Source organism: Rhinoraja longicauda, chromosome 11, assembly GCF_053455715.1.
Source record: "Rhinoraja longicauda isolate Sanriku21f chromosome 11, sRhiLon1.1, whole genome shotgun sequence".
In the NCBI taxonomy this organism is placed as follows: domain Eukaryota; kingdom Metazoa; phylum Chordata; class Chondrichthyes; order Rajiformes; family Arhynchobatidae; genus Rhinoraja; species Rhinoraja longicauda.
Window position 1 is genome coordinate 32,298,774 of NC_135963.1, and position 23,304 is coordinate 32,322,077.

At 42.5% G+C, this 23,304-nt stretch overlaps 1 protein-coding gene across 1 annotated transcript in view; it reads left to right on the forward strand.

The window, feature by feature from the left end:
• Positions 1–301: 301 nt before the first annotated feature.
• LOC144597773 (complement component C8 beta chain-like) overlaps positions 302–23,304 on the forward strand; it is a 30,115-nt gene continuing 7,112 nt past the window's right edge. Inside the window, exons 1-8 of the mRNA XM_078407342.1 lie at positions 302–447; positions 4,180–4,342; positions 7,457–7,592; positions 9,124–9,265; positions 10,334–10,466; positions 12,995–13,192; positions 15,831–16,071; positions 21,334–21,462. Of these exons, the coding sequence (XP_078263468.1) occupies positions 380–447; positions 4,180–4,342; positions 7,457–7,592; positions 9,124–9,265; positions 10,334–10,466; positions 12,995–13,192; positions 15,831–16,071; positions 21,334–21,462 (1,210 nt within the window). The 5' untranslated portion in view covers positions 302–379. The remainder of the gene's footprint in view (positions 448–4,179; positions 4,343–7,456; positions 7,593–9,123; positions 9,266–10,333; positions 10,467–12,994; positions 13,193–15,830; positions 16,072–21,333; positions 21,463–23,304) is intronic.

The following is a 23,304-nucleotide window of genomic DNA, read 5'->3' on the forward strand; positions in this document are numbered from 1 at the left end:
TTGTTCAGAGTAAAACTACCCACCAGTGAAACTGACATGGCCTCCGATGGCCCGGTAAAACCACTGCGCAATCATTTTTTGCCACATTTAAGTTTACTTGTTGGTAAAGATGCAATCTGACTGGTATTTAAGCTTAGTTAATGGTTTGAAATAATGCCTAGAACAATTATAACATTGAAAAATTCAAAACTAATAATATAAAGTCATGTCAGTGCTTTTGAATGACCCTTAGGAAAGTTTAATCTCTGCACAAATAAAAATAATCAATTGCTCAACAAGTGGTGTGGAAACATTGCATCACTGTTAATTTATTGTTCTGAAGGCCTTCCGACATCTGGTTTCTGTTTTCTGCTGGGATCCGGTGAAAAGCTACGAGATCATGCTTCAGTCAGTGAGTCTAATACTGTTCTATGCTGCATTAGACCTTATGCACACCAATGGCTGCAGGTAAGTTCTTCTGTCTAAAAGTTTGATTGATGAGAAGTATTAAATGATTGGTAGGGACAATGTAATTGGATTTGGCATTCTTGGACTACAATAAAGGGAGGAAACAGAGAAAACATAGGTGATCTCGAGACAATGTTGGGAAAAAGCTCTGATGAATGCAGATGTGTTTCTGAATGTTTGCATGTAATTACTTACATGTAAAAATAGAGAGTAGAAACAAGGGACTGCATTTTAAAAACCTGGAGAAGGTTTTAGATGGCGGGAAGTATCTATTCTGACTGTGTCAGCAGCTTCAACAGATAAGAGAAGGAATTGAGAGAAGATCGAACCTTGTGGTTAAGACTTAATACTTAAGTTTCTTTTAAATGCCAGTTGCATTTCTAACAGTATCTTTTTATTAAGTTGTGAAACTGAGAGTGGAATATTGTATATCCCAGAGTTTTTACAATATGGTGTCTCTGGGTTTTGCCATGGGCTGCTGTTACCTGGATAAGGCAAAAAAGCCCAGTGAGTGAACTATTTTTCCAGCAGAATGCTGTTTTCGTACAGTCTCTCGTGTTTCCTCATTGAGCAGATCTATCAGGCTATCTCATCCCATGCATGATATCGCATAGACCTGCTTGAGCACATGAGCACAGCCTCTTGCCCCTGGACCCAGAGCAATTTTAAGAGGGCAGGCATTAAGCATTCAATCTGTCCTTTCCTAAGCCTTGATACATTCTTGATACACTGTAGCTTCCTGCTATGTATTATACAGATCTCTCTGGGCTGAAAAATCCCCAAAACGCATTCCGAGGACCATCTATCAGTCCTATCCACCTGCATATCCCCTCTAAGCTCTGAACTGACCCACATTTACTGCAGCGTTCTGAATTTCATATACATTCAGAAACATTGGACTTTGTGGAATATGGTTAGCAACATCTACTGTAATCCTGTTTATTGCAATCCTGAAGACTGGCTCTGCTCCATAATCTCCTCGCTCTGAGCTATCTTTCCATTAACCTTAACATCATGATCATTGTGTCAGGACAACAACATAGCCCTTAACGCCAGCAAGACAAAGATTTGGTTGGAGACCTAAGGAAGCAAGGGATTGAACACAATTCTGTCCTCATCAATGGGGGTGCTACATCTGATGGTCATCAGTTTCAAGTTCCTAAGGCATCCACATCACCAGCAACCTAACCTGATCCCTTCACACTGATCAAGTAATCAACAAAACACACCAGTGTATTTACTTCCATAAACATGTGAAAGTAAATATATCGCTGCACTCTGAGAAGATTCAGCATGTCTGCAATGAATCTCTCGAACAGCTACAGATATGGTACAGTTAATATTCTGAAGGGATGTATCTCAGCCTGGTAAGGCAACCACTCGGCTCTTGACTGCTTGAACCTGCAGAGAGGGTCTGAGGATGGGTCTCGACCCAAAACATCACCCATTCCTTCTATCCAGAGATGCTGCGTGTCTCACTGAGTTACTCCAGTATTGTGTTTCTCTCTGCAGAGAGTGGTGCTGTCTGTGTGGATCTCGCACATTCTTCCTCTGACTGTGGGTTTCGTCTGAGTGTCCCAGTTTTCTCCCACATCCCAAAGATGTGCAGATTTGGAGATAAATTGGCCACCATAAACTGCCCCTAGTGTGCAGGGAGTGGATGCGAAAGTGGGATAACATAGAACTAGTGTGAACAGGAGATCGATGGTCGGCGTGGACGGAGGGCTGAAGGGCCTGTTTCCTTGCTGTATCTCTCACAAATAACATTTTCTCTGGAAAATGCTCCTGCTGTTGGTTCACATTTGCTTGTACTGTCAGCTAAGGAAACCAGATACATAGTTAAAAAGGTCTGTACAGGTGCTTCTGAAATGTCCTGCTTCTTCCTGAACATTGGGTTTCCTTCCACCATTATTAATAAAACCCTTGACTGCATTTCGTTCATTTATCGCACCGCTGCTTTTACTTCACTCCCCCGGGACCAAACATGGATAAAGTTTCCCTGGTCCTCACCTTCCACCTGACCAGCCTTCACCTTTTCCGCAATTTCCACCACGATCAAAGGAATCCCACCATCAGACACATTCTTGTTTCCTCTCCTTTAAACATGACACAGTGATTGTTTCTTCGTGACTCGCTGGTCCACTCTACTATTCCCATCTCCACCTCTAACCTTTGGCATTTTCTTTTGCAACGTCCTTTCTCCTCTTCCCTTCCCACCATTCAGTCATCCAAACTGTCTCTCTTCCACCAATTCTTCCACCACTCTCTTCAACTGACTCTCTTCCACCAATTTAGTCTACCACATTCCTGTTCACAATGTGGTGTTCTCTGATATCAAGAAACCAAAGACAGATTGGGTGACCGCATTGCAGAGCACCTGAGTTCAGTCCACCGAGGTGACAATAAGCTTCTTGCTGCCTGCATTTTAATACGCCAACACACCCCCACTAAAGATGAGCTGCGGCTACTGTTCATGCTTGCATTGGGCATTGTAACAGTGCAGGAGGCTACAGACAGATTTGTATCCTGCACTGTTTCAATGGCCCATTCAGGCTTGAGGAGCAGCAGCTCATCTTCAGTTTCAGCACATTGCAGACTTCTGGAACCAATATTAAATTCTGTAACTTCAAATAACTTGACACTTGGACTGTATTAGTTGGCCATCCCCGATCTTGGCTCAACTTGGTCTTTTTTCCTCTTGAAATGGAGTTCATGCCCATCAACCACCCATTTACTCTAATCCCATATTAGTCATCCATTTTGCTCTGTCCATATTCTTATCAATTGCCCCAGATTCTATCACCAACCAGCACACTAAAGACAATATACAGTGATCAGTTCACCTACCACCCCATGCATCTTTGGAATGTGGGAGGAAACTGGAGCACCTGGGGGAAATTCACGCAGTCACAGGGAAAATGTGCAAACTCCACAAAAAACCCCCATCTGAGATCAGAATTGAACCCAGGTTTCTGACACTATGAAGTGGTGGCTCTACTAGTTGCACCCTTGTGCTGCATGCTCTGACTGCGCCCATTTAATCATTGACCAGATAACCTTGTTACAACCTCTGGCCTACCTTTCCAGACATTTTCCCACCCTTCAACCTCCCTGTAACTTAGCAAGACTCTATTCTCTCCTTCCCAGTTTTGAATCAAAGTGTCGTTGACCTGAAGCATTAACTGCACTTCTCTTTCCACAGATTTGCCCTAACCCGCTGAGTATTTCCATTGTTTTCTGTTTTTATAATAAGATGACATTTTTGCCTCCAAGAATTACTCCAAGCGGAGTCCCGGCTATAACTTTAGTTTTTGGCAGTTACCTTTTATCAAAGATACTAGAGGAACAAGATAGACCACTCGACCCTAAAAACCGTAGTATGTCAAAGCGCCATTTTAGTAGGCAGAAACTTGCAGAAACATTTTAAAAGAAAAATAACAAAAATCTGTGACTTGATAGATGAGATATATTCTGCATTTTAATGGTATCATCACACATACTGTTCCCCCAAAACATTGATTACACTGCGAGAGGCATGGCGAACGACGGGTTTTGCCCACTAAAATGGCTCCTTTGCGTACTACACCAGTATAAGTAATTTCAACGGAGTGGTCCATCTTGTTCCTCTAGTATCTTGCCTTTTATGGCATCTTGATTGAACCAGAAATCGAAAGATAGGAAACACTTGTTTATATAATCTTTCATGTGTTTATAATCACTGTCTGATTTCAGCAAAGAGACCTTTGTGGAACTGACTAATGGATCTAACCATGTAAATTCTAACAAGTTGGGAGGACTGTGGAAAAGATCATTGACGGGTCCATCGCAGCCAATTGATTGCTCTCTTTCATCTTGGTCCTCATGGAGTACTTGCGATTCTTGCCAGCAGAAGCAAGTAAGTTCGGCAATAGAAGATGGACGAAATTAGGTGTTCTCATACTCTTATTTCTGTGATTGCACTACTTGGGCTATCTGTCTGCAAATCTTGGTCTTGGTTTATTCTTCCAAAGTGTATCTTGAGAAGTAAAATCATTCTGCACCAAAAGTCCGCCATGCACCTTATTTGAAGATGTTCCTCCAGGGGCTTCTATAACGTGTCTCTGAAATAGACATCAGGCTCTGTCACAGGTTTTGGATCCCCTTTGAAAAATTAGACATGTGAAATGCTGCAGACTTTCGCCTCTGGCAATTTCAAACCAAACCAAATGTCCTTAAATGTCCTGCTTCAGATTGCCATTGGAAAAATGATTTTTTTAAAAAATATTCCTCTGTCAGATCTTCCACCTCCACATTCAAACTGACATTGCCTTTTTTGACCAGCCCCAGGGAGGACTAGCCCCACACAGGAGTCCAGGGCTCCAATTGCAGCCACCACTGCATTTCAATCCAAAATGATCTTGAAATATTTTGAGACGGGTGTGCCATCTCAACACCAAGATTTCCCAACCATGGGTACCCTCGGTCCATCTGATTTTTGTAATAATATTGAGATAATTTAGTTAGAATTCACAAGAATAGTAACATTAAATTAAAATATACCCAGCATATTAGCTGCTAGCAGTCCCCAGAAATCCCAGGACAATCCCAATTCCTTAAAATGAATGGCCTCAGAAGGTTATTTTGGAGGAAGAATAGGAGAGGTGGATCGAGGGATACTGAGAGTGAAGACTTGAAGTTTTAATTCTAAAATGTGAAGTAGGGACAATGGAACAAGATGTGTGGTTCACCGCTGGTAGTTGAAATTCATTGGCAATAGGCAAACATGGGCAACAGAAGGACCTGCAATATCTCTGATATCCCTTGATTGGTTAATGCAGCAAGATTAAGCCAACGTCCAGGTACAATCCAGTTTCTGTACCTTATTGCCAACAGTGATGTTGCAGTCAGCAGTGATGTTGCAGTCAGCAGTGCGAGCTGCAGATTGTGGCATTCAGCCAGATGGTCTCAACTGGAACATTAATGTTGACTTCAACATTCTTGTTGAGAATAATTATAATTCAGGAAAAGTAGGGCAAATAAAGTAAAGGGCCAAAAGATAAACATACAATGTTTCTAGGATTATGCGGTTAAGAATTTTACATGCAAGAGATTCTAAGTAGATAATAAGAATGTGACTCCAACCATTGTCCAACGGCATTAAAAAAAGATATGTGGCACAGCTAGTAGAGCTGCTGCCTGAAAGCAGCAGCAACCCAGCTTCAGTCCGGACCTCTGCTGCCATTGTTGGTGTGGAGTTTGCAGGTTCTCCCTGTGCCCACATTGGTTTCCTCTGGTTTTCCTCCTCCCATATGCAAAATATGTGTGGATGGTGGATGAAATGGCCACTGCAAATTACAGCTGGAGTAGATAGTCTTGGGGAGAGCTGATAGAGATAGAGGGACAACAAAATGGGTTTGGATAGGATTCGTGAAAATGAATGGATGATAATCAGTGCCGACTCAGTTGGCCGAAGGCTCAGTTTGTAGGCCATTGTTCTATAACTATGTCGCTGGAGAAACAGGGCTAGCAATTCTGTGAGATGGCACGTGTGATGAAATTTAATCCAAATTCCAATTGCTAAATGCAATCAGATCCATATGTATACAACGTAAAAATCTGGAAATTAGATCATAGTCTTCTGAGTATAATAGATTTATTAAGCACAGAGTCTGCTGGCTGCAGAGGAAACACGTTAATTGTGTTTTCATTATTGATGCCACTCTCACTATTTCCCATGGAAAATTAAAGATTCACCCATGCCTGGGACTTTGGGCAGGACCAGGCTTTACTTGAAGGGCTTGACTCTACCTGGGCTGCCGTCTGGGAATCCTGTATCTGACCTTCTATCAGAGAGGTCCTGAAGTTAAACTTGTTTCTCTTTCAGCCTGACACTCCTAACCACTGCTTAATCTAACCAGACTGCCCAGCTCTGAAATCCAATTAACCATCAGAGACTCGCATCTAAAACCTGCCACCTCACCTCCCCTCACACCTTCTCAACCACGCAAGAGTAAAGTAACTCCAATGCAAAACCCACTAGTTCAAGCGTATGACCTTCCCCTTTAGGAAGTCTTACTATGGCAGGATATCAGAAAGGTCTGTCTGAAGCTCATGCTAACTCTAAACTACAGTGCAGCCTGTGTCCAATTACTCACACAAGGCCAGTGATTGCTAATCGCATTGCATGTTATGCACATTCAGACTTTGGTTCACTGCAGCGTTGAGAGGAAATAGAGTGAGTCAATGTACAGAGCCTCTTCAAGGCTTTCACACTTTTAAGACTGAATCGATTACTGACATATTGCATCGTCAATCTCTAACTGGATACCAATACAATGCACAATACAATACAATATCCTTTATTGTCAGTGTACAAGTACAACGAGATTTTGAATGTCGCTTCCATATCGATGCTATCAACTCAAATATATAAATAAATCACGGCGAAAATGAAAACAACAAAAAGGTGGGGGGGGGGGGGGAAAGGAAATAGAAAAAGAGGGAACAAGGTAAAGTGCAAAAAGAGGTTCATACAGGGTCAGTTGTGCCAGCTGACCCTGGGGGCAGAGACAGATCATGGCAGGCTCTCAGCGGGACCAATTCAGAGCAGCTATAGCTCTAGATAAAGCTGTTCCTTAGTCTAGAGGTGCGGGTGTAGAAGGCTTTGTACCGTCTGCCAAATGGAAGTAGTTCAAACAGACGGTGGCATGGGTGTGTGGAGTCCTTGTAGATGCTGCCGGCTTTCCTGAGGCAGCGTGCGTTGTAGATGTCCTCCAGGGCTGGCAGCTGTGTCCCAATGATCCTCTGCGCTCTGCAGACGACCCGCTGAAGAGCTTTCCTGTCCACTGCCGTGCAGCTGAGATACCACACATAGATGTCGTACGTCAGTATGCTCTCTGTAGTGCAGCGGTAGAAGGTCATCAGAAGCTGTCGTGGCAGACCGACCTTTTTTAGTGTTATCAGGAAAAACAGCCATTGCTGTGCTTTTTTGACTTGCTAATTTCAAGGTTTCCCTTCTCTGTTTATGAAGTACAGGTATGCAAGACTTGTGGAGCCCTCTCAGTTTGGTGGTGCACCTTGTAACACTGCCGATAGAGAGGAGAAGGCCTGCAGAGGAACCTGCAGATCCAGAAATCTGTGTGAGGGCATTGTATGTGCTGAAACAGGTAACAAATGTCCTCAGTAAAATGTAGGAGCAAAGAGGTCCTTCTGCAGTTGTACAGGGCCCTAGTGAGACCGCACCTGGAGTACTGTGTGCAGTTTTGGTCTCCAAATTTGAGGAAGGATATTCTTGCTATTGAGGGCGTGCAGCATAGGTTTACTAGGTTAATTCCCGGAATGGCGGGACTGTCATATGTTGAAAGACTGGAGCGACTAGGCTTGTATACACTGGAATTTAGAAGGATGAGAGGAGATCTTATCGAAACGTATAAGATTATTAAGGGGTTGGACACGTTTGAGGCAGGAAACATGTTCCCAATGTTGGGGGAGTCCAGAACCAGGGGCCACAGTTTAAGAATAAGGGGTAGGCCATTTAGAACGAAGATGAGGAAAAGCTTTTTCAGTCAGAGAGTTGTGAATCTGTGGAATTCTCTGCCTTAGAAGGCAGTGGAGGCCAATTCTCTGAATGCATTCAAGAGAGAGCTAGATAGAGCTCTTAAGGATAACGGAGTCAGGGGGTATGGGGAGAAGGCAGGAAGGATCAGCCATGATCACATTGAATGGTGGTGCTGGCTCGTAGGGCCGAATGGCCTACTCCTGCACCTATTGTCTATTGTCGTCTATCTGTTCTGGCTCCATCATATCGGGGGTTATTGAGAGAGGCAAGTGGGGAGATTGCAGGGGCCTTGATGACCTTTGCATTCCCTGTAGCCACAGGCGAGGCCCCCAGAGGACTGGAGAGTGGCTAGTGGTGTGCCTTTGTTTAAGAAGGGAAACAGTGAAAATCCAGGAAATTATACAGCAGTGAGCAGAGACAATGGTAGGCAAGCTATTGGAGAGGTTACTTTGTGATTCTTTGAGGTAGGATTTACAGAAGAGAATGGGATAATTAGAGACAATTAACATGGCTTTGACTGTGACAGGCCATGCCTTGCTAATTTAATTAAGTTTTTTGAAATGCAAGGGATCCACGGTGACTTGTTAGTTTGCATTCAGACTGGCTTACCTATAGAATGCAGAGGGTAGTGGTAAAAGGGTGTTATTCTGGCTGGAGATCCGTGACCAGTGATGTTTTGCAAGGATCTGTGCTGGGACCTCTGTTGCTTGCGATGAATATATAAACAATCTGGACGTAAATGTAGATGGGTTAGTAAGTACATTTGCAGACAACATCAAAATTAGTGGTGTTGCAGACCATGACCAAAGCTTTCAAGTCATGCAGCGGAATTTAGATCAATTACAGATAAGGGCAGAGAAATGGTAGATGGAGTTTAATCCAGGCAAGTATGAGGTATTGTGTTTTAGTAGGTCGACAAGGGTAGATAGTCAGAATGTTTTTCCCCAATCTCAAAGACTAGAGGATCTTTAAGGTCAGAATAAGAATATTTAAAGAGATTGTTGTGACAAGTTTTCTTTACAAACAGTGTGGTGCATGCCTGAAACCACTGCTAACCCAGAGACAACTATAATGGAGCTGCAAACCACCCCTATTTTGAGGTTTTGGACTGAAAGGCACATTGTGTGGAATTCTTTTAGGTCGATGCATTCCTCGTCGGCTCGCCTGCAATGGAGATGACGACTGTGGAGATCAGTTTGATGAGAAAGGATGTCGGAGGGTTAGCCATGCTTGCACCAGGCAGGCAGAACCATATTGGGCTGTGCAACATATTGGAAGTGGGTACGTTTCCAATGGGATCTCCAGATGTAACAGTATAAATCCCAAATACTGTCAATGTAACAATATAAATCCCTAAACTATTGATTCTCAATTGACAGCACTCCTGGTGGGTGGCACAGTGGCGCAGGTTATAAAGCTGTTGCCTCACAATGCCTGAGAACTGAGTTCAATCCTGACCTCAGGTGTTGTCCACGTGGACTTTGCATATTTTCCCTGTGACTGGCTGTGTTTCTTATGGGTACTCCATTTCTCCCAGATCCCGAAGGCGAGTGGGTTGATAAGTTCATTAGACACTGTCAATTGCCCTCGGCGTGTAGGTGAGTAGTAGGATCTGGGAGAGGTTGATGACAATGGGGAGAGAATTAAAAAATGGGATTAATGCAAAATGTAGTGTAGGCAAGTGATGATTGTCAGAGTGGACCCACAGAGTGTGTTTCCTTGCTGTCTCTACAAACATATTTTGATATGGTAAGTGCCCTCAATTTCAGGTTGCACCCATAGCACTTCAATGGGACTTAGAGCTCTCTCACTGCCACTCTCATGGGAGATGAATGAAGACATGATTGTTTAGTAAAATGCCAAGCTTCAGTATTACATGGATGAGGGAGAAATTACTCTAGCTTATATACAGCGTGGAAACAGGGCCTTCGGCCCATCGAGTCTGCACTTACCAGCGATCCCCATTCATTAACAATATTGCACACACACTAGGGACAATTTTAAAATGTTTACCGAAGCCAATTAACCTTCAAACCTGTACATCTTTGAAGTATGGGAGAAAACCAGAGCTCCCGGGGAAAACCCATGCGGTTTACGGGGAGACACCCAATGATAAATGATTAATGTTCGTAGAGTGATGTGGAGTTGTATAGTTTTGTGCACAATGGGTTAGAGCCAGCGATGGTGTGACGAATCGTGATCCAATACAGGGGTAGATGATGCAGAAAAGTGGACGACAATAAATTTTGGAGCACTGGTAGAATGAGAGAAAAATTGTGAACGAATATCAAAGGGAAAGCTCGCCACAGTGTGAATGTGGTCAAATTAATCATTTTTATACATTTACAGATATAATATTTTAACTGACACTTTGGAGGGAACTGTTCTCGACAGCAGATACTACGGAGGCAGCTGTGCCCCATATTATATCAATAACATAAGATTTAGAAAACCCTATAATTTAGAATTCTACAGCCCTGAGGTAAATATACACTTTGATTTTATTTTTAAATGCAAAGCTTTTTCAGTGTTCGAAATATATTACCTTATTTTTGTAACCAACAAAAGTAATAATAACTTGGAAATTCAATGTCTTAAGTAGTTAAATATCTGAAGTTGTTTGGCGGAAAAATAGGGCAAGCCCCGAATTTGAAATCAAAACAAGGAAGAGATCATTTAGACACAAAATGCTGGAGTAACTCTGCGGGCCAGACAGCATCTCTGGAGAGAAGGAATGGGTGACGTTTTGGGTTGTGACCCTTCTTCAGACTGTAAAGAGACCATTTTGGTGCCTCAAAGGAACAGAGAGGAAGAGAAGCTGAGGATTGAGGAGGAAATTCCAGGCAGCTGAAGCAATGGCATCAGTAAAGTGATGAGAATTATAATTCCCCTTTGATATGAAACAGGAATATGATCTAGTTGGAATTACGGAGACATGGCTCCAGGGTGACCAAGGCTGGGAGCTAAACATGCAGGGGTATTCAATATTCAGGAAGGATAGACAGAAAGGAAGAGGAGGTGGGTGGCATTGCAGGTTAAAGAGGAGATTAATGTAATAGCAAGGAGAGACAATAGTTTGGATGCTGTAGAATCGGTATGGGTAGAATTGCAAAATAGCCATGGGCATAAAACGCTTGTTGGAGTCGTATACAGACCACCGAACAGCAGTAGGAAGGTTGGGGATAGCATTAAGGAAATTAGGGATAATTGCAGCAAAGGTACAGCAGTTATCATGGGTGACTTTAATCTACAAAGAGATTGGGCCAAACTAATTGGTAACAGCACTGAGGAGAAGAATTTCATGGAATGTTTACGGGATGTTTTTTTAAACCAATATGTAGAAGAACCGACTCGAGGGCTGGCCATCCTAGATTGGGTATCGTGTAATGAGGAAGGATTAGTTAGCGATCTTGTTGTGCAAAGCCCCTTGGGCAGCAGTGACCATAATATGGTGGAATTCTACATTAGGATGGAGAGCGACATGGTTAATTCAGAGACTAGGGTCCTGAACTTAAAGAACGGAAACTTTGAAGGAATAAGACGGGAATTGGCTTGGATATACTGGCAAATTCTGCTTAAAGGGTTGACGGTGGAGATGCAATGGTAAAGATTTAAAGACTGCATTGATGAACGCCAAATATTGTTCATCCCTGTCTGGCGAAAAAATAAAACGGGGAAGGCGGCTTAACCATGGCTATCGAGGGAAATCAAGGATAGTGTTAAATCCAAGGAAGAGGCATATAAATAGGCCAGAGGAAACGGCAAACCAGACGACTGGGAGAAATTTAGATCTCAACAGAGAAGGACAAAGGGTTTAATTAAGAGGGAGAAAAAAGAGCATGAAAGCTTGCGGGATATATAAAAACTGACTTTAAAAGCTTCTTAAATATGTAAAAAGGAAAAGATTAGTGAAGACAAATGTAGGTCCCTTACAATCAGAGACAGGTGAATTTATAATGGGAAACAAAGAAATGGCAGAACAGTTAAACGAGTACTTTGGTTCTGTCTTCACTAAGGAAGAAACAATTTCCCAGAAATACTAGGGAACCGAGGATCTAATGGGAGGGAAGAATGAAAGGGAATCCACATTAGTCAGGAAATGATGTTAGGTAAACTGTTGGGACTGAAGGTAGATAAATCCCCAGGGCCTGATGGTCTGCATCCTAGAGTTCTCAAGGAAGTGGCCCTAGAAATCATGGATGCATTGGTGATCATTTTCCAATGTTCTACAGACTCTGGATCAGTTCCTGTGGACTGGAGGGTAGCTAATGTAACTCCACTTTTTAAGAAAGGAGAGAGAGAGAGAGAAAACGGGGAATTATAGACCAGTTAGCCTTACATTGGTAGTGGGGAAGATGCTTGTCGATTAGTAAAGATGTAATAGCAGCGCATTTGGAAAGCAGTGACAGGATCGGTCAAAGTCAGCATGGATTTATGAAGGGGAAATCATTGCTGACTAATCTTCTGGAGTTTTTTGAGGATGTAATAAGTAGAATGGATAAGGGAGAGCCAGTGGATGTGGTGTATATGGACTTTCAAAAAGCCATTAACAAGGTCCCACACAAGAGATTAGTATGCAAAATTAGAGCACATGGTATTAGAGAGTTGTGAATCTGTGGAATTCTCTGCCACAGAAGGCAGTCAAGGCCAATTCATAGGATTATTTCACAAAATGCTGGAGTAACTCAGCAGGTCAGGCAGCATCTCGGGAGAGAAGGAATGGGCAACGTTTCGGGTCGAGACCCTTCTTCAGACATAGGATGTTTTCAAGAGAGAGTTACGTTTAGCTCTTAGGGCTACCCAAGGTGCTGTTCCTCCAATTTGTGTGTGGTGTAACTCGGGCAATGGAGGAGGCCCAGGACAGAAATGAGATTCATGAAGGAAGAGTGCAAAAGGATGCTTGAATCTTAGTGTTGATTCAGTGAGACAAAGGGTACGTTTCCAAGCTGTGCAATTTAGATTCCACAATTCAATGACTCATTTCACAATTGTGTGCTCTTGTCTTTACAGACAGAAGGAAAACTTGAACTGACCTTGAATGAATATTCATCATTCTCAGATTTTACCAGCAACAGGTTTGAACAAAAGTGTCGGGAAATTTCCTTTAGATTTGTACTTAGCATTCCAAATCTTTTTGAAGTTGGACTTAGTTATGAAAGTAATCATTTCAAGAAAATGATTCGAAAAACCCTCAAACATTCTAGCACAGTAAGTATGTGGTTTAAACTACTTTCATTGACTCTGCTCTTCACATTTTATCATATTACCATATTAATTAGGAAATAAAAGTCCATCAATAGAGTTCCACTGGCAGCTGAATAAGAAAGTGCAGCATAGTGGCGCAGATGGTAGAACTGCTGCCTCTCAGCGTCTGAGACAATCCTGACCTCGAATGCTGTTTGAGTGGAGTTTGCACATTCTTCTGGTGACTACACGGGTCGTGTCCGGGTGCTCCAATTTCCTCCCACATCTCAAAGATATGCAAGTTTGTCGATTAATTGGCCTCTGGAAAATTCCCCTTAGTGTCTAAAGGAATAAATTAGAAAGTAACTCAGTAGATTGAAGAGCTTGTTTTAATGCTGTATATCTGAAAAAACAGGTAAACACAAAGCTCACAGTGAGGCAGCCAAGCACAAGAGGAGAATTGCCAGCGTTTCTCCTTTTTAACTGTATTCTTCTGCCTTCTCCTGAGAAGTGCATGTTTATATGGTAATGGGGAGGACTGATCAGACTTAGCTGCAATACTGCCTCTCATTCTATAGATCAGGGATCTCCAAACTATGGCCCGCGGGCCACATCCAGCCCGCCACGAGATTTTATCCAGCCCGCAGCAAGCTCTTAGACAGCAGGGACTGGAGGCAGAAGCTGCCGGCGAAGGTTCGCCAGAGAGCGGATCGCCACCGACCCAGAGCCGGGACAAGGCGAGAGATCACAGCGCCCCCTCGCAAACAACAAACCCAAGGAAACGTCCCTCCTCGCTGCCACCGCCGCCGCTGCCGCGCACCCCGGGGAGAGAGAGGGAGGGAGGGGAGAGTGGGGGGGAGGGGGAGGAAGAGTGTCGGGGTAGAGGGAGTAGCGGGTAAGAGCGGGAGCGTGGGGAGGGGGAGGGTGTCAGAGGGACAGGTGAAGGAGCACTGCCACTTGCGGGGGCTGCTCCCTCCCTCTCTCTCTCCCTCTCCCCTCTACCTCTCTCTCCCCTCTCCCCACTCGCTCTCTCCCCCCCCCCACTCTCTCTCCTCCCCCCACTCTCTCTCCTCCCCCCACTCTCTCTCCTCCCCCCACTCTCTCTCCTCCCCCCCACTCTCTCTGCCCCCCCACTCTCTCTCCCCCCCACTCTTTCTTCCCCCCCCCCACTCACTCTCCTCCCCCTCTCTATCCCTCTCTCTCTCTCCTCTCTCCCCCAGTGGTGGTCACTGTATTTTTTCTGTTTTATAAATAATTGTATACCTACAGTATATATATATTCCAATATTTCAAGCTCTTTTAAAAAATTGAATATTATTTATTTGTTGCATATAAACCTAAAGTAAACTAACCTAATCTAACCTAACCTAGTTTAACCTTTCCTAATCTAATCTAACGTAACCTAGTCTAAACTTTTTTGAGTTCATTAAATTTATAAAACTCACACTTTATTTCTTCTTACGGCCCGCAAAAATGTGCCAAATATATAATGTGGCCCGCATGCTGAAAAGTTTGGAGGCCCCTGCTATAGATTAATTGCTGTTAGGTAGTAAGTCAAACTATTACTGTATAAGTGCAACTCAATTTGAACAGCATTTTCAAGAAAATACTTGGATATGGAGAAATTCTTTTAAAAAAAAGAATGCCAACCTTTTCAAAGTAACATTGATTTAAAACAAAAAAAACAGAAAAAATGCTGGGAAGCTAAGCAGGTCAGGCAGCATCAATGAAAAGAAAAGCAGTCAATGTTTTGAGTCTGTGACCATTCATTAGAATTTTGAAAGGGGGAGATGCAAGTTTGTTTTAGTAGAAGAGAAGGGAAAGGTGGGAGAAGAAAGGGACTGTCTCTTTGGGAGAGTTGAATATATTGATTATCAATTATTTATTCTTTTTTACATTGGACCTGGTCACTGAAACAAGAACAAATAACGTTAGCTGGTATAAAGCCCTTGCTTTCAAAACCATAGAATTTATGTCGTTAATTTATCCAGTTAAATCAATGTTCGATGGTGACTTCAAGATGTTGATGGGAGATCGAATGCTAGTTTTCTTTGAATTCTAAGGAGAGGTAAATAGATATCTCTTGTGGAAATTCTTAAGGCATTGCACTGGAATGGTTAAAATAATACTTGTCATTTAGCAGTCCAGGCCTGATTGTTGTTCACCTTTTGTTGCATGCAAGCATGGACAGCCACAATCTTTGAAACACTGAACAATTATTTGACCTTATGATCAGAGAAACCCATAAATGAAGATGGTTGAGCTGAAGACATTACCCTATGTAATCATATTTCTTTGTCCCAAATATGTTCCTGACCAGTGGAATGTTAGACACCTTTTTCCCCGTTGAAATCAGTTTTGCTGGGCCTCATTATCATCATAATTTGTCAAATGCTATCTTAATGTTAACTGGCAAACATAATATTGTGGAAGATGAGAAGCCATAATGAAGGTGATCTGAAACTGTGTTTAAGGAATATCATTAGGGAAATGCACAGCTATTGTTCCCTTCTCGACGCTCCTTTTGATCAGGTTACATATTACATATATGCGATCGAGTTTTGCAATTATTAGATTATATATTACATATATATCTTGTTATTGTCTGAATACTTCACTGGTCATGCTCTTCAGTCATTGAATTCCTTTGGTTCATTTTCAGAAAACACAATTATTTCATACACTATTCTCACTCCAAGTGGCCAAGTTCAAGATGAAACACAGAAACCTTATGCTCCATTATGAATTCTTTCAAAGAGTTAAAGAGTTGCCAACAATTTACAATTATGGAGAATACAGGGAAATCTTTAAAGACTATGGGACTCATTACATGAGCGAAGGCATACTTGGTGGAACATATGAATATATTTGGGCAGTTAACATGAACAAAATCAAGGAAGATGGTAGGTATTAGGTTTAGCTCACTGAAGTATTGAGTTGCACCTTTATTTTGATTTCAAGCACCAGAAGTAGTTAAACATTTTTGCCAATATCAGAAATGTGTAGTGATCAGTGTGAACCTGGGAAATTGCTGGGTATGGGCACAAGAATACGTGAAACTATTTTGCTTGAGGCCCTTCTGCTGTTTGATGAAACACTATTTTGTTACGCCTTTCATTGTTTGTTGCTTGGTATTAATATCAAATATATAATCAAAAGAACAAATACAAAGGTACAGAAGGTACAGCGGCTCAATCTTCACTTTACGTTGAGTAATCCACTGCCTAATAATGTTTTGGAGGTATGAATTTTAATCTCATCACCATAATTTTAGAATTTAAATTCAGTTAATCCAATAACCTGGAATAAAACGTCTAGTTTCAGCAATAGTTTTGGCAATAGTGGCAGGGAAGCTAGCAGAATGATATAATATCCGATCTGGTTCACTATGATAGGGTGTTTATGCAGAGTCTTTTACCCAGAGTAGGGGAATCAAGAAGCATAGGGTTAAGGTGAGGGGGGAAAGATTTGATAGGAACCTGAGGGGCAACTTTTCACACAGAGGGTGGTAGGTAAATGGAACGAGCTGCCAGAGGAGATAGTTGAGTCAGATGCTATAACAGCATTTTAAATACATTTGTACAGATACATGGATCGGAGGGCTTCAGAGGAATATGGGCCAAACGTGCGCAGACAGGACTAAAATGGGGCATCTTGGTCAGCATGGGGCAAGTTGCACCAAAGGGCCTGTTTCCCTGCTTTATGACTTTTTGTTTTTATGACTTCCAATGGATCCTATTTTAGAGGAGATGTTAAAACCTGCTTTAAGAAATGTTCAGATAAATCTAATGATTACCCCTCTCAGTTCCATCTGCAGGACTTGCCAATTTTCTTCAGTTGGCACAAGCCTATAAATTAATCTCCCAGCTTTGTTATTAGACAGCAAAGGATTAAAATGTCTCAGTATTTGATTACAACGATATCTACTTCAGTTATCCTAAATGATATAGAATAACACATTATGAAATATTTTTAACATTGTGGTATCTTTTCTAAGATATTAGTTGGTAATTTTAGTGAAATATTTTTCCATAATATTAAGTCTTCTCAAGTTACATTTAAATTCTATTTTACATGTGTATGCTGCCTAAAATAAATAAACAATAGATTCAGTAATAATCTGGAATTTAAATGCAGTAACTGAAAAATTAGATGAATCGATACCTATTACTTAAACCTGTTACTAGTGGAGAGAGTCAAAAGCTTCAAATTCCTGGATGTGCGTAACTCTGAAGATTTGTCCTAGATGCAGCCAATTGATACAATCATAAAGAAAGCCCAACAAAGCCTCTACTTCCCGAGAAGATTAAGGAGGTTCGGTACTTCAGCGAACACTCTCTTGAACCTCTACAGGTGTGCAGTAAAGAGCATATTGATTGGTTGCATCATGCCCTGGCTTGGCAATTTGAACGCCCAGGAATGAAAAAGACTGCAAAATGTGGTGAACACTGCCCAGTCCACCAAGAGTACTGACCTCCACACCACTGAAGGGATCTACAAGAGTCGCTGCCACAAAAAGGCAACCAGCATCATCAGAGACTCACACCACCCTGGCCACGCACTCATTTCACTCCTGCCATTGGGAAGAAAGTAGAGGAGCCTGAAAATTGTAAAGTCCAGGATCAGGAGCAGCTTCCTCCCTACAACCATCAGGCTATTGAATACTTCAACCTCCAAATAAGCTCCAAATAATAAAACACTCTTGTCTCTGGATTTGACAAATTGGTGCCTGTGCACTTAGAAATAGCAGGCCAGAGAGCACGCAAACGCAAGGAAATATCTGAGGCTCCTGGTCTCAGCAATATTCACTGCAAAATAACTGAATTCCCTCAGTTATACCCTTGATGTTCTTTCAAAGTCTTCAACATGCAAGCTTTTATAGTCATGTTAACTCTTCTTGATCAGCAATTTTCTTTCTTTTGTTATTTTTTATCTCTTCCTCGACTGCAGACTTTAAAATTTCAAGTAGACATACCGGGGGATAAACCTAAACCAATAAAGGAAATCGTCCCCAGTCAGTGAGATACAGACAGCCACCTCTGGACAAGTGGTGTTATGCCATTCCATGCTTGTGCAAGTTAATCAAGCAATCTCGCAAGTCTTATGAGTTCTGCAAATAATCAATTCTGCATGTAATGCACAGCATAGATAATATTCTTATCTATGATACTTGCTACTCAGCCAGCGAAAAATAGTGTGGAGCTGAAAGCAATGTGATTAGCTCGAAAGCCACTGTGTAATTAATTTTGGATCTTAGAACAGCTCTTGGTTGGTTTGAATAATGGTTCTGTTCATTCACCGCAGGGCTCCGCTGATAAATATGTCATGATTAGAACTTTTCGATACATCTACCACATCTTTTGACACTCATGGGGTGCAAAAGGATACATTTTATCAGCTCCCAGCAGCGGTCTCCTAGCAGCAGTGTGCAAAGCTCCTCCTGTCACTGAACAAAAACGCGAGTCTAGTTGTATTATTAATACAGTTAAAGACCACTTTATTACTTCAGAAGGGAACTTAAAAAATGGAAATACCTACTGAATTGGCAAAAAAAAAGCATTAAGATTGCTATCTGACTACTTGAAATTTGCTCGCTTATCATTCTGGAATTTATGAACATATATATTATATTAAAAATGCCACCAAAGTTCACAGAAAGAAAAGATACACATTTCTGAATCATGATTTCACATTTAAGGTAGACACAAAATGCTGGAGTAACTCAGGGGGTCAGGCAACATCTCTGGAGAGAAGGAATGGGTGACGTTTCGGGTCGAGACCCTTCTTCAGACTGATGTCTGAATTGGGTATGGTGTATTCACTCCAGTTTCCTGTACATTCTGCAGCTGTGGATTGGGAAACCACTTTACAGAGCCTTTTCTTTTAGACCACAAGCATGACCCCAATTTTATAGCTGCCAGTCATTTTAATTCTTTGTTTTACTCCTTACTGACTTGTGGATAGAATGTTGTGGTGGAAGGACAATCTTCAGACTGGAGGTCTGTGCCCAGTGGAGTTCCACAGGGATTTGTGCTGGGACCTCTGCTGCTTGTGATTTCGATAAATAGCTTGGATGTAAACGTAAACAGGTTGGTTAGTAAGTGTGCGGATGACACCAAGATTGCTGCGATTTGTGAGAAAGGCTGTCTCGATATACAGCAGAATGTAGATCAGCTGCAGAAATAGGCAGAGAAATGGCAGATGGAGTTTAATCGGAGGAAATATCAGGTATTTCACTTTGGGAGGTCAAATGTGAGGGAAAAATATGCCATTAATAGCAATGATGTACAGAGAGATCCAAGCCCATAACTCCCTGAAACTGGCAACACAAGTAGATAGAGTGGTAATGAAGGCTTTGGTCGGGACATTGAGTATAAGAGTCAGGTAGTCATGATGTAGCTATAGAGGACATTAGTTAGGCTGCATTTAGAGTATTGTGTGCAGTTCTGGTTGCCCCATTAAAGACAGGTTGTGGAGGCTTTGGAAAGAGTGCGGAGGAGAATAATGCTTGGATTGGTGTATTAGTTACAGGGGGAGGATGGACAGACTTAGATTGCTTTCTTTGAAACTTGCGAGGTGAATAATATTATGGGAAGCATAGGTAGGAATGTCAGAACCTTTTTCCCAGGGTGGAAAAAAAATCAAATACATGAGAACATCAATTCAAGGTGAAAGGGGCAAAGTTTTAAAGGAGATGTGTGGGGCAACTTTTTTACACAGAGGGTGGTGAATGCTTGAAACACACTGCCAAGGTTGGTAGTTGAAGATATGATCGTGGCATTTAAGAAAATTTTGGATAGGCATATGGATATATAGGAAAAAATACATAGATATGGACTACATGCAGGTAAATGAGAGATGGTTTTGGCATCATGTTTGGCACAGATATTGCAGGCCAAAAGCCCTGTTCTTGTGCTGTACTGTTCTGTATTCTATGTTCCTATTTGTAACTCTCTGTCTTCAGTCTCCTACACAATTCCAATGAAGCTCAACATTAAAAGGAACATTAAGGAACAGTGCAGAAAGTGACAAGCACTATAGCCTTTCAAGCTCACTATTGAGTTCAAACAATTCAGATAATCATTTGGCTTTTCCTACTTCATTGTGTTCACTAGCTAATATGCTTGTTACATCAGAAAAACTGTGCAGCCAAACAAAGAGAGGGATAGAGACAGCAGCATCCGTCACAGCCTAAAGGAGGTGACGAGAGAGACCCATAGGATAAATGTGGTCTGGCTTTGTATGGAGTAGCATTTTCCAATGCCTCGCAAGTCCTGCACTCACTGTGCCAGCCAGCACAATGCTGAGCCCTACATCTAAACGTTGAACATCCACACCATTCACACCAACCCTGCTTCTTCTTATCGAGTCCACATCACAAGATTAGAAATTGTTCAGCCAGAGCTGACCACACTTCTCAGCATCTGCATACAACGGCGTCTTTCACTTCTTGGGCTTCGTGTGTGCATGGTGGTGGAAAGATTGGTGGAAACAGGGCCTCGACGTGAACGCTCTTTCCTTGACCCCACCAACCCTGCTGCTCGACACTGAGCTCTGTGACAATTCCTTGCTGGGCACTACCAATGGAGGGCAGAGGCTCTTAAGTACCAGCATGCAGATGCAGTGCTTTCAATAACATAGCTCTCTCTAAATATATAATGTTGTAATTACCCTTTTTGGTGCTGATTGCATTCATACATTTGTTCCTGGACATGAATCTTGAGCATTAAGAGAGGCCACAAAGTAGAATAATGAGTTTGTCTAAAATGACCCACATTGTGCAAGTGCTTAAACACGCTTGAAAACAAAATATTATTTTTTAATATTGATCTCCGAGAGGTAAAACCACTGATAGAAACTAGAATGAAATCTTTCAATTCATCTGGGAGAGGAACTGACAGTTTATCCATTGTGCCCAGAGGAGATGTCATTTTAATGGAAGCAGTATTTCCATTAGAATCCATGGGGATCACATAAACAGCTTCCAATTGAAAGAAAAGACTGTTTGATGGATGCAGATGCAGACAGCATTAATGTACTGATAATTGTGATATCATTGCTTCTGTTTATTTTACTTCTATAATATTCTGAGCAATGTAATTCATAAAATTAATTGTAATCGTCAAAATCTTGGCTGATAGCACTTTGTTCCCTCTAATCTTTAGGTTACACATTGGACGATGTAAAAACATGTGCAAAGGCCTTTATTAGTGGAGGAGTGGACATTGGAGGAATCATGATTGCTGCCGGAGGTGGTGCTGGGTTCTGTGCTGGTTTTCTGACAGGAAAAGGAGGTACTAGTACTGTTACAGGTTTTCATATCTATATACTAAAACTCTAGTTTGTTTGTTTGTTTGTTCCTGAACTACAGCCAAAGCGGTACACGATAGTGCGACAATTTTAGGCCCACATTACTCACCATTGTCCCTTTGGTGCTAATGGGAGGTTTCATTGAAATCGGTGTTATATTTTAAAAGTTATTCACATTTTAAACTTTAAATATATCTCCAAGGGAGGGAGGGGGGTAGGGAGGGAGGGGAGGGAGGTGGGAGGATGGACTGGGGGGTGGGGGAGGGGAGGGGGGTGGAGGGGGAGGGGGTGGAGAGAGTGGGGGAGGGGAGGGGGAGTGGGGAGGAGGGTAGGAGGGAGGGGAAATGGGGGAGGGAGAAGGGGAGGAGGGAGGGGAAGAAGGGAGGGAGAGGGACAGGGGGAGGGGAGGTGGAGAGGGAGGAAGGGAGGGAAGGGGGAGGTGGGGGAGAGAGGGGAGTAGGGGAGGAGGGTGCTGCACCAATGCAGGAGAGGTTTGGGCCCAACTTGGTCTAGTAAAAGATAAAATTAGACTTGTCCTGCATATAATATAGATTAATTCCAGAGGCAATCATTAATCTAGATACATTTTAGCTATTTATAGCTAAAAGCATGTAAATATATGATACAATTTGCTACTGAGGCACAGTGATCTGGAAGATCCTAATATACTGATGAAGTGATCACAAACACGATACGATAGAACTTTATTTATCCCAGGAGGGAAATTGATCTGCCAACAGTCATAAAAACACAAAATACACAAAACACAAAATACATGAAACATGAGATTGAAGGGACGTGGAAAGGCTTGGGGGATGTGCAAAGATTGGGGAGGGGGGTAGAGTCAGTCTCAGTCTCCCCACGACAGAAGGGGGAGGAGTTGTATAGTTTGATAGCCACTGGGAAGATGGATCTCCTGTGGCGTTCTGTCCTGCATCTTGGTGGAACTAGTCTGTTGCTGAAGGTATTCCTCAGGTTGACCAGTGTGTCATGGAGGGGGTGAGCTGTATTGTCCAGGATTCTCCACAGTTTGAGGAGCATCCACCCCTCCAAGACCACCTCCCACTTGTCAGAGAGAAGCTGAAGATTAGGAAGCTGCTTTCACAGACGTAGGCTTGGGGCATGAAAATCTGGTCTTGGGACCCAAACTCTGTGAGATAAGTTTATGATCTGTATCAATGATTTGGATGAGAACATAAAACGCATGATTATAAGTTTGCAGATGACACTAAAATGGGTGGTATTGTAGATAGTAAAGATGCTTGTCAAAAATTGCAGCAAGATCTTGATCGGTTGGGCAGGTGGCCTGAGGAATGGTTGATGGAATTGAATACAGAGAAGTGCGAGCTATTGAATTTTGGACAGCGTAACAAGGGCAGGACCCACACAGTGAAAGTCAGAACTCTGTGCAGTGTTGTAGAACAAAGGGATTTAGGAGTGCAGTGAAAGTGGCATCACAGGTAGATAGGGTGGACAAGAGGGCCTTTGGCACATTGGCCTTCATCAGTCGGGATATTGAGTATAGAAGTTGGGAGGTCTTGTTAATGCTGTATAAGACATCGGTGAGGCCACATTTAGAGTATTGTGTTCACTTCTAGGCACTGTGTTATAGGAAAGATTGACTATATTGACTATATTGTTAAGTTGGAAAGAGTGCAGAGAAGATATTTACAAGGAAGTTGCCAGGACTCGAGGGCCTGAGCTATAGCAAAGTCCCCCACCACACCACCAACACCGCAGCTTCCCTTCCGGACGAGCTAAACCACTTCGACGCTCGGTTCGAGAGGAAGCACCCCGACTCCCCCCCCCCCCCCCCCCCCCACACC